This window comes from Carassius carassius, chromosome 32 (genome assembly GCF_963082965.1).
Source record: "Carassius carassius chromosome 32, fCarCar2.1, whole genome shotgun sequence".
Lineage (NCBI taxonomy): Eukaryota > Metazoa > Chordata > Actinopteri > Cypriniformes > Cyprinidae > Carassius > Carassius carassius.
In genome coordinates this window covers 22518547-22529348 of record NC_081786.1, presented here as the reverse complement: position 1 = coordinate 22529348, position 10802 = coordinate 22518547, and the positions used below count along the sequence as shown (strand labels likewise).

Below are 10802 nucleotides of genomic sequence, written 5' to 3'. Positions count from 1 at the left end.
AGAACATTATTTTGTATATTTTGAAGTCGTGGCCTAATGGTTAGAGAGTTGGACTCACAATCAAAAGGTTGTGATTTCAAGTCTCGGGCCGGCAGGAATTGTAGGTGGGGGAGGTGCGTGTACAGTGCTCTCTCCACCCTCAATACCACGACTGAGGTGCCCTTGAGCAAGGCACTGAACCCCCAACTGCTCCCCGGGCGCCACAGCATAAATGGCTGCCCACTGCTCCGGGTGTGTGCACTTCGGATGGGTTAAATGCAGAGCACGAATTCTGAGTATGGGTCAACATACTTGGCTGAATGTCACGTAAATTGAATGTCATGTCACTTCTGAAACACGTAGATTTTTACTAAACTCATCGGTCTGAAAAAGCGAGGTGTGCTCTGATTGGCCAGCTATCCAGTGTGTTCTGAATGGCCAAATGTCTCAAGCATGTTACGGAAATGTTACACCCCTTTACATACTATGCTGTCTCCCAGCGCTGCTTAAACATAAAACCATGTTTGCATTTGTGATCTGAGAAACAATAAACAACTGGCACTACTGCAAACTGCTCAAAACTCAGGTTTGAATCATCATTGGCAAATTATTTAAATATAATAAACATACTTACAGGCTGTGAGTCAGAAGCGCCAGACTGTCCTTACAACGTTTGAAATGCCCAACTTCATAGAAATAGCCATTGTGCCACAGACGAACTGCAGGCTACTGGTTCAGGAAACAGTCCTCATCCTCCATAAAAAGTGCTGCACACATCTGAATATTTGGGTTGGACTGTTCTGGAACAGTGTTGAAATTCAACTCAACTAATTTCTAGTCTTATCCTCTTTTGAAAGGCCAAACAAAGTAGTTTCACTTTCACAACGAAACACACAGCAACTCCATGACATGGCGGCGGCGGCAACAGCGAGAATAAAAGGTGCCTTCTTTCTTTCCGTGAACATTTGGGTGACATTATGCAAATTTCCCAAATAGTGACGTAAAGATGTGGGGGCGTGTTAAACGAGGCAATTTAGGGGTGTGTGGACAAGCCTTAAATTTTATAAAGAATATCTCTTTGGATTTGAGACTTTAGTCTTTGCAACTTCACAGATCTTCTTTATACACCAAGAGCTTGTAACACTCTGAAGAGAAAGGAAAAATTTTAATTGCATCATATGACCCCTTTAAAGGAAGGCGTTGCCAAATGGGTTTATTTTTTGGTTATTCAAATAAATGCATACATACATATAGGCTACGCACATAAAAGGGTATATTTAACACTGTCAATTTTATAATCGAAGATACACAACTATAACTGAGAGGAGATTATAATAAAAAAATGCGTTGCTCAGTTGGTTTATTAATCAATTTTTATTTGATTATTTTCTATGATGTGTTTTACATTACGGGTTGAAATGAATTCGTTAATATCTGTTATTAAATATGCTTATTATCAGAAGTGATTTTTTGTTTTTCAGCTTAGCTGTGCCTCATCACAATTCATGCGTGTAAGAATCAGATGATCATTTCAAATGTTCAAAGCCTGGAGAGAGTTCACAAGTCTCTCTATCAAAGGGCGCTCTGCACTCTTGTGTCCAAAGCATTTTCCAATGAGCCACACACAATGAGACATAACACAAAGTGAATGAATAGAAAGAATAAATGAGCTTTAAAAGTATTCAGCTTGCAAATTGATGTTTACTGTTCACATCACTGTCCTATTAGCCTATGGTATTTATAAATGAATGTTTTATGTATGAAAAAAAATATATTATTTAATTATACACTTAATATTTGATTTAAACCATTTAAATTATCTATTTTGTATGCTGTTTGTCTATTTCGACATAACACACATAGCAAGCCGTACTTTTATTATGAAAAGTACACCGGAAATCACCTATTTTGTCACGTCGAGAGGCTGGAATCAGATGGGAGACGCCGCCATTTAGACTCGATTAGCCGTTGTCGTCGCTTGCTGGTGAAAGAACGGCAGCCGGGGGAATGGTCGGAGAGATGGCAGAGGGAAGTGATGTTTCAGGAAGTGAAATCGGAATGGAAGTAGGTGCCGGTGGCGGGGAAAATGAAAAAGATGGTATATGGCATACTCAGAAAGTTAGGCGAAAACGTAAAAAGACTAGAAAGTTAACTGAATCGTCTCAGTCTGATAAAGCTGAGGTACACAGTGCAGGAGAAGTAGAAGTAGCAACGGAGTTTAAAGTAGTTGTGAAATTGGTTAAAGAGGGCGAGTCGTTTAGTAAGTTGAATCCGGTTAAGCTTACAAAAGAGATTAACACACTGGTTGGAAAAGTGAAATGTGCAAAAGTCTTGCGGGACGGGTCTTTGTTAATCATCTGTAATGATGCCAAACACAAAGAGAGAGCACTCAGTTTGAGTAAAGTTTTGGGTGAAAATGTAAGTGGAAAATTGCTTGACAGTGGAAAGTATTTGCGTGGGGTCATTACAGGCATTCCACCTGAAGTCCCAGTCGAAGAAATTAAATCCAATGTATCGGGAGGGAAGGTTGTAGAAGTTAGACGACTAAAAATGAACAGAAATGGGGAAAGGAGTGATAGTTTTTCAGTCATGTTGAAGTTTGAAGAGAGGGTTCTACCAGATAAAGTCTGTGTTGGTTACATGAGTTATGGTGTTAGGCCGTTTATCCCTCCACCACTTCGATGTTTTAAATGTCAAAAGTTTGGACATGTCGCAGCAGTATGTAAGGGGAAGCAGAGGTGTGGGAGATGTGCCGGGGATCATGAATATGGGAAGTGTGAGGAAGGAGCTGCCTTGAAATGTTGTAACTGTGGAGGTGAGCATAGCTCAGCTTATAGGGGATGTACAGTTAGCAAAAGAGCTGAAGAAGTACAGAAGGTTAAAATCCAAACTGGGGTCTCATTTGCGGAAGCGGCTAGGAAAGTACCTGCTCAGCCAATTGTACAGGTGAACAAAACAATGGCTGTAGAGGCATGTAGTTCAGCTTGTCAAGGATGCAGTAAGATCAAAGAAGATACTCTTCTCATGAGAAAAGATAACTTTGTTTTGTTCATGGTAGAGATTATTAATTGTACTGCTCAAGCTGAAAGGAAGACGGAAAAAATTCAAATAATTGTAAAAGCAGCGCAGAAGTACCTCGGTTTTAAAAATACTAGCTGGGAATTAGTGGAAGAGAGATTAAATGAGAGTCAATTTTCATCCCAACCTCAAACATGGAGTGGTGTACCGTCTGTCTCATGATAATTATCCTCCAGTGGAATGCAAGAAGTCTCATTAGTAATGGTCAAGAGTTTAAGAAGTACATCTCTGATTTGGAAGATAGGCCCCATATAATATGTATTCAGGAGACATGGCTCAAACCTCAGTTAGATTTTATTATTCAAGGTTACACAGCAATAAGAAATGATAGGAAGGATAGACAAGGTGGGGGAGTAGCAACATTTGTTCAAGATGGTCTGAGGTATAAAGTTGAAAATATGGGGCAGGAATATGAATCAGTAGTTGTTAAAATCTGGATAGGTAATGATCAAGTTTCAGTGGTTAATTTTTATAATCCTAGTAAGAGGTTGAGTATTGAGGACCTAGGTGCTGTAAGTGGGCAGAGTCAAGGAAAGATAGTGTGGTGCGGTGATTTTAATTCTTATAATGTATTATGGGGAAGCCTGAATACAGATGCAAATGGTGTGATTATTGAGGAGTTCCTTGAATTGAATTCGCTTGTTTGCATTAATGATGGTAGAGGTACAAGATATGATTGTTGTAGAAACACAGAGAGTTATTTGGATTTAACATTTATATCGAGTGGAATGGCAGGTATTACATCATGGGAGGTGTTAAGTGAATTACCTATGGGTAGTGATCACTTCCCTATAATTGTAACAGTTGGAATTGATGTAATTAAAGAAGACGAAGTGCGGGTACCGAGATGGAGGTTAGATAAAGCCAACTGGGAATTATTTCAAGTTTTAGCTGAGAGGAAGTGTGGTGAATTAGATGAAAGGTGTTTGAAGGATGTGGAATTATTTAACTCTGAATTTGTGTCTAATATTCTTCAGGTGGCTGAGGTTTCAATCCCAAAGACTGGTGGAAGAGGAGTTAAAAAGTCTGTACCATGGTGGAATGAGCAGTGTAGTGCTGCAATTAAACAGAGAAGTAAGGCATTTAAGCAGGTAAGGAAGAATCATACACTTAAGGCTTTAGTCCAGTATAAGAGAGCACAGGCTGTTGTTAGAAGGACTGTTAGAGCTGCAAAAAAGGCTTTCTGGAGGGAATATTGTAATACTATTGGGAGAGAAACTAAGTTGTCAGATGTATGGGGAGTTGTTAGGAAAATGAATGGTGTAAAAAGGAATCATTCTATGCCTGTTTTGCTTTGTAATGGGCAGACTGCTGTTAGTAATAAAGAAAAAGCAGAGTTGTTGGTGGAGACTTTAGTTAAAGTACACAGTTCTGAGAAATTGTCAGATACTGTAAAGTGCTGTAGAGAGGAGGCTTTAGCTGAAAATCCAGGAGTTATTGTTCGGAAAAGAATCACAAGTCGGGATCTTGATATGCCTTTTTCAATTTTTGAATTGAAGAAGGCTGTCTATAATGTGAAACAATCTACACCTGGCAAGGATGGTATTTGCTACTCTATGCTTGGACATTTAACTGACAGATCTCTTAATGTTGTCCTGAAGCTTTTCAATCTGGTTTGGGAAACAGGAAGGATTCCTGGTGGGTGGAAACAGGCAGTTATAGTGCCAGTGCTGAAGCCTGGTAAGAGTGCAACTGACCCTTCTAATTACAGGCCCATTGCGCTTACCTCACAGTTAGGGAAAACGATGGAGAGAATAGTAACAGATAGGCTGACATATTATATGGAAAGTAAAAACTTGTTCTGTCCTTTTCAAAGTGGTTTTCGTAAGGGAAGAAATACGATGGATGCAATTTTATGTTTGGAGTCAGAAGTGAGAAAAGCCCAGACAAACAAAGAAATAGTGGTTGCTGTCCTCTTTGATATAGAGAAAGCTTACGATATGTTGTGGAAGGAGGGATTGTTGATGAAGTTTGAGAAACTTGGTATTGGAGGTAAGCTTTATAATTGGGTACTGGATTTTTTATTTGGAAGAGAAATTGAGGTTAGAGTTGGCACGGCATATTCTAGTACATATGCTGTAGAGAACGGTACACCGCAAGGGAGCGTCTGCAGTCCAGTACTTTTTAACATAATGATAAATGACATTTTTGATAGAATTGACGGAAGTATAGGCAAGTCTTTATATGCAGATGATGGAGCCCTTTGGGTGCGGGGACGTAATCTAAAGTACCTGGGAAAGAAGATGCAGGATGCAATTGTGGTGGTGGAGGAATGGGCTAATAAGTGGGGCTTCAGAATGTCTGTTACTAAAACTCAAGTTATTTGTTTTTCAAGACGACATAAAGACATTACATTAAAACTTTATGAACAAAAGTTGGAACAGGTGAGTGTTGTGAGGTTTTTGGGAGTTATATTTGACGAGAAACTTACCTGGAAGCAGCATATAGAGTATGTTCAAAGTAAGTGTAAAAAAGTTAATAATTTGTTGAGGTGTTTGTCTGGTCAGAACTGGGGAGCTGCAAGAGGAGCATTGTTGAGGATTTATCAGTCTCTCATGAGGTCTTCACTTGATTATGGCTGTTTATCATATATGGGAGCAGCTGAAAGTCACTTAATTAGGTTGGACAGAGAACAATCACAAGGGTTGCGTATTTGCTGTGGAGCTTTTAGAACGTCTCCTGTTGCTGCTTTGCAGGTTGAGTCTGGAGAACTTCCGATGCGGTTAAGGAGAGTTAAGCTAATGTATGCGTACTGGGTCAATCTCCAGGGTCATAGCTGTGTTCACCCAGCAAAAGCTGTGTTGCAGGATTGTTGGGAACATCAGAAGTCTAACTACTATAGCTTTGGGTGGATCGGAGATATTAAAGCCCAGAATGTAGGCCTGATGCAATTTAAGTTCAGTTCGACTGTACCATGTTCATCTATACCTCCATGGATGTTTGTTATGCCAGTAGTGGACTTGCAGCTACAACTGGCATTGAAAAAGGAAAGTAGCGGTACCCCAGAATGGCTTGTTGTTCAAAATTATTTTGAGCAGTTTAAAGAACACCTTGTACTGTATACTGATGGGTCTAAAGATCCCAACAATGGCAGAACAGGAGCGGCAGTGAGTATTCCACAGTATAACATCAAAATTAAAAGAAGAACATCTGACTATCTTTCAGTGTATACTGTGGAACTCACTGCCATTGTTTTAGCTCTTAATTGGTTGCTTATGAGTTGTATTGGGGGCATAAACAGAGCAGTAGTTGCCTCGGACAGTCAAGCTGCATTATTGAGCATAAAAACTGGAAAGTCATGCAGACTAGATCTATTATACAAAATATACCATATGTTGTTTCAGCTGCATAGTGAGAATGTTTGTGTTCAGTTTGTTTGGGTCCCTGCCCATGTAGGTGTTGATGGAAATGAAGAGGTGGATATTCTAGCTAAACAGGCCTTGAAATTGGATGTGGTTAACATCAATGTCCCTATGTGCAAAGCTGAAGGAAAATCTATTATTCAGGAAAAAGTGATTGGGATGTGGCAAGAGCAGTGGGATAGTAATGACACTGGCAGACATCTTTACTGTGTGCAAAGAAATGTGGGAGGGGGTAGATCTAGGGATGGAAGTCGGAGAGAAGAGGCAGTGTTGACACGTTTAAGGATTGGCCATTCAGGTCTCAATAGATCTTTGTTCCGTATAGGGAAACATCAGACAGGAGTTTGTGATTATTGCGGACAGCCAGAAACAGCTGAACATGTCCTAATAGAGTGTAATAATTACATGGAAGAGCGTAGTTGTTTAACATCAGTCCTATATAAAGAAGGGAAAGCGCTTACTTTAGTTAATCTATTAGGAGATGTATCTAAAAGTGTTAAAAATCAAGTTATGAGGTTTCTCAAAAATACGGGGTTGTTCTACCGAATTTAATATGTAAATATTTATATCATAGGAATGCGCATAGGTGAATAATTCCCTCTGACTATTCTCGACGACCACACTCATATCCGGTAGGTGGCGGTAAATGCACCTTAAGTTGGTCTGCCAACCGCCAGTTAAACTCTAAAAGAAGAAGAAGAAGAAGAGGCTGGAATCAGGAAGTGGACTTGTAATGTACTATTTTGATTGCGCTCCTCGCTGTTCAACTATCTAATTACAAGCTCAAAATGGGCCTTTTTGGGAAAACACAAGAGAAACCACCGAAGGACCTTGTACGTTAAGTGAAACGGGAGTTAACGGTTTATATTAAATGTCCCATTGTAAATAATAGCAGGCCTATAAATATCTCGTTTGCAATACTTGTTGGTAACATGCTAGCGTTATATGACGGAATGTCACTTTAAACGAAGCGCTTTAAAAAGTTTTGCTCTAATCCCGTGGTGTGCACGTGGGTTGTTTTGGAAAACCATAATGATTTTACACGCCTGTTGGTCAAATCCAGTCACAACAGGCAGCTGGTCTCTAACTTTCTTCATCTCTTTCCCACAGATCAACGAGTGGTCTCTCAAAATCAGGAAAGAAATGAGAGTTATTGACAGACAGATTCGAGGTGAGGTCCTAAGACACCAGTTTGACATGCAGTCTCTTGTAATTGCATTGCTCAGTTCGGTAACTGTATTTAACAGAAGTTCTGATTGTGTGTATATATTAAATTTTTCCAAAGATATCCAAAGAGAGGAGGAGAAGGTGAAGAGGTCGATCAAAGATGCTGCAAAGAAGGGACAGAAAGATGTCTGCATCATCCTCGCCAAAGAGATGATTCACTCAAAGAAAGCCATCAACAAGCTGTATGCCTCCAAAGCTCAGATGAACTCTGTGCTGCTCAGTATGAAAAATCAGCTGTGTGAGTTTAGTTTGTATTTGGAGACCCAACAGATGTGCATTGACAGATGACATGGATTCATTAAATAGACAAAAAAAAGCATGTGAAGTTTGAACACTCGTCACTGCCCAGAAAAACCTTTTTGATTCTTGAATTGAATTGGCTGCAATCAGAAGTACGTTTAAGGAAAAAAAGGAATCAATGTGATGAAAAGAACATAATTTCAAGTCTCTTTTGGACGTGTTATGCTTTGGGTATGTATAGCCACTCATGCATTCGTTCATTGGCTTCCCATTCCAGCTGTATTAAGAGTGGCTGGCGCTTTGCAGAAGAGCACAGAGGTCATGAAGGCCATGCACAGCCTGGTTAAAATCCCAGAGATTCAAGCCACCATGAGAGAACTCTCAAAAGAGATGATGAAGGTACGTACATAAACACTTCTTCTAATATTCTGCATTGAAAAGTCATGAAGAGCACATGTAACATCTCTAACGTGGAGCCCTCACACTCCACAGGCTGGAATCATAGAGGAGATGCTGGAGGATACACTGGAAGGGATGGATGATGAGGAGGAAATGGAGGAAGCAGCGGAGGCTGAGGTGGACAAGATCCTCTTTGAGATTACAGCCGGTAAGAAACCACTTAATTATCACCCACACTATCAAAAATGATTATAAAAGATGTAAATACAGTTGGGTTAAAGGAAGTTACCTCATTACATACAGTGGGAAACTAATAAGTCCAATGGAAAATTTCAGGAAATTGTACGGTAAAATACTGTTACATTTACACTTTTGGAAGTGAAAAAGATTTTGAAATTCCCTGAATTCACTGTGTGATGGTTCATTTTTGATGGTTCTTCACTGAAACAACTGTTTTTCTGAGTAGTTATGTACATTCAGGTTATATATAACTTTTTGTATAGTTAAATATTTAATGAGTTATCTTAGTGTGAATGTCAGTGTTATGTATTTACGTCAGCTTCTGGAAAAGATACTTATTTTGATTCTTCTCGTGGCTTTATGATTACCACCTGCACTAATAAAAAAAAACTAGCCTATTTTCACCCTGAAATTGCTAGTAAATTACACAAAATATTACAGAGAAAAGGCAGGTAGCACATTTATTAGACATGAAATTGTAATAAAACATACTTTAATAATAATTGTATTTACTTTTAGTACTTCAGTAAGTTGGTATATTAATATTATATCAGTTTAATGAAATATGGACAGTATATAAAGTTCATTTCATAAAACCTAAAAAGTTGGTAAATTCTTTTTGTTGTTTGTTTTTTTTAAAAAAAGGCTATTTCATCTCACTTCCTACGGCTCAAAGCATTTCATCATTATGCACTCATGACATGAACCAAAGATGAAACTATTGCTTTTTTTTAATAACAGGTGCACTTGGGAAAGCTCCCAGCAAAGTCACAGATGCCCTGCCTGATCCAGTGCCAATTGGAGCCACGGCAGCCTCAGAAGGGGAAGAAGAAGAAGAAAATATCGAGGAGATGCAGTCCAGGCTAGCAGCGCTGAGGAGCTAAAACACCTGTGTTTTTAACCCTTCAGCTCTATAGGCATAGACAACATATATTTCTTCCTCTGTAGCTTTTCTCACCCATGAAGACACTTTGGCACATTAAATTCAGCACTAAATTCGGACTTCACATAAAATGAACAAAACTATATGGATAGTGGATATTAAAAATAAGATGAACTCTATATGACATACAATAAAGAACAGTGAAGTCAGATATTTAGTTGTTATGTGGTAGCAGGTGGATGATGACTTTTTACTTAAGCCCCTTTTATTTCTAGATATTCTGACTCCACTCATTTGAATCTGTGCCTATAGTTAAGCAGCTTGTCCATGAATCTATTGCAGTGCAGTTGTGTCACATCAGTGTTGATCGTTATCGTTTTGTCTGTGTTGTCGAATTTGCAGTTTTATCTCAAGCCTTATTTAAAAGCTAAGTGAATAGTTCTGTCCTATATCTGGTACATTGGTTTTTACTGAGTAGGTAGACAAATTCATGGAAGCCATTTCTTGTAAATCTTGTACAAATACTGAACATAAAAATATATCCGTTTGCATTGTTGTTTTGTAAGTAAAGTTGTCGGCAAGGTATAAAACAGGCTTTGGGAATAACTGGATTTACACACCAGGTGTTTCAGACTTCTATCGCATTTCTGTCTTTGTTTCTGCTACTTTTGGACTTTTGTTATGGTTTAAATGCACATATGTATATATTTGTATGTTGCTTAGATGACTGAAATGCTTACATAACAGATGTTCCACTGATGATGGAAATGGCTGACAATTTATATTATAGTTTCTTCTGTTATATTTTAAGTTGAATATCAGTGGAATAGTCCGTTTGCTATAGTTCTATTATGTCTACATATGAAACAGCTACTCTTGGTGTATTCTGACTTTAGTTTTGGCATGACCAATTTAGTATGGCATGACCGATTAATATTTGCTTATTTGGCATAAATTGTGCAGTCTGGAGTGACAAGTACATAGATTTTGTACAAATCCAGGCTCCGTATGTTGCTGAATGAACCAAACTGAATATTCTGCTTCATTTCAGATATTTGCTGTTGTAGAAAAACATTCACATCTGTACAAAACTGTGTTTTGTATAGTGGAAAAATATGTTGATGACACTAATAAAATTTTACAGGCAAAAGGAGTACAGTACATTTCACAACACTGCTGAAACCAATGGTTTAAAAAGTTAGGATCTCTACAAGTCATAATTTAGCATAGCTAATGTGTTTTTCAGTAACAGTAATACAGCTCGTTGTTATTAACTGTGTTATGATCTGCTGCTTCAGCAAGGTCTTTTGGGACTCTCAGAGGGTTATTTTACTTTCCTCAGTCTCTCTCCTTTTGACTCCCTCTCTGTCCACTCATCCACAGCTTTGTGAAGG

General features: G+C 38.7%; 1 protein-coding gene across 1 annotated transcript; it reads left to right on the top strand.

The window, feature by feature from the left end:
- The first annotated feature begins 7125 nt into the window (after window positions 1-7125).
- Window positions 7126-9933, top strand: LOC132113004 (charged multivesicular body protein 3). The gene is made up of 6 exons (XM_059520783.1): window positions 7126-7252; window positions 7530-7590; window positions 7705-7884; window positions 8164-8285; window positions 8379-8493; window positions 9267-9933. Exons 1-6 carry the CDS (start codon window positions 7208-7210, stop codon window positions 9407-9409), a joined length of 666 nt encoding a protein of 221 aa, XP_059376766.1. The 5' UTR covers window positions 7126-7207; the 3' UTR covers window positions 9410-9933.
- Window positions 9934-10802: the final 869 nt, after the last annotated feature.

Excerpts from the sequence above, each read along its gene's own strand:
- LOC132113004 (XM_059520783.1), top strand. The coding sequence starts at position 7,208 with ATGGGCCTTTTTGGGAAAACACAAGAGAAACCACCGAAGGACCTT. Across the intron at positions 8,286-8,378 it reads TCTCAAAAGAGATGATGAAG|GCTGGAATCATAGAGGAGAT; the intron begins GTACGTACATAA and ends CACACTCCACAG. Across the intron at positions 8,494-9,266 it reads CCTCTTTGAGATTACAGCCG|GTGCACTTGGGAAAGCTCCC; the intron begins GTAAGAAACCAC and ends TTTTAATAACAG.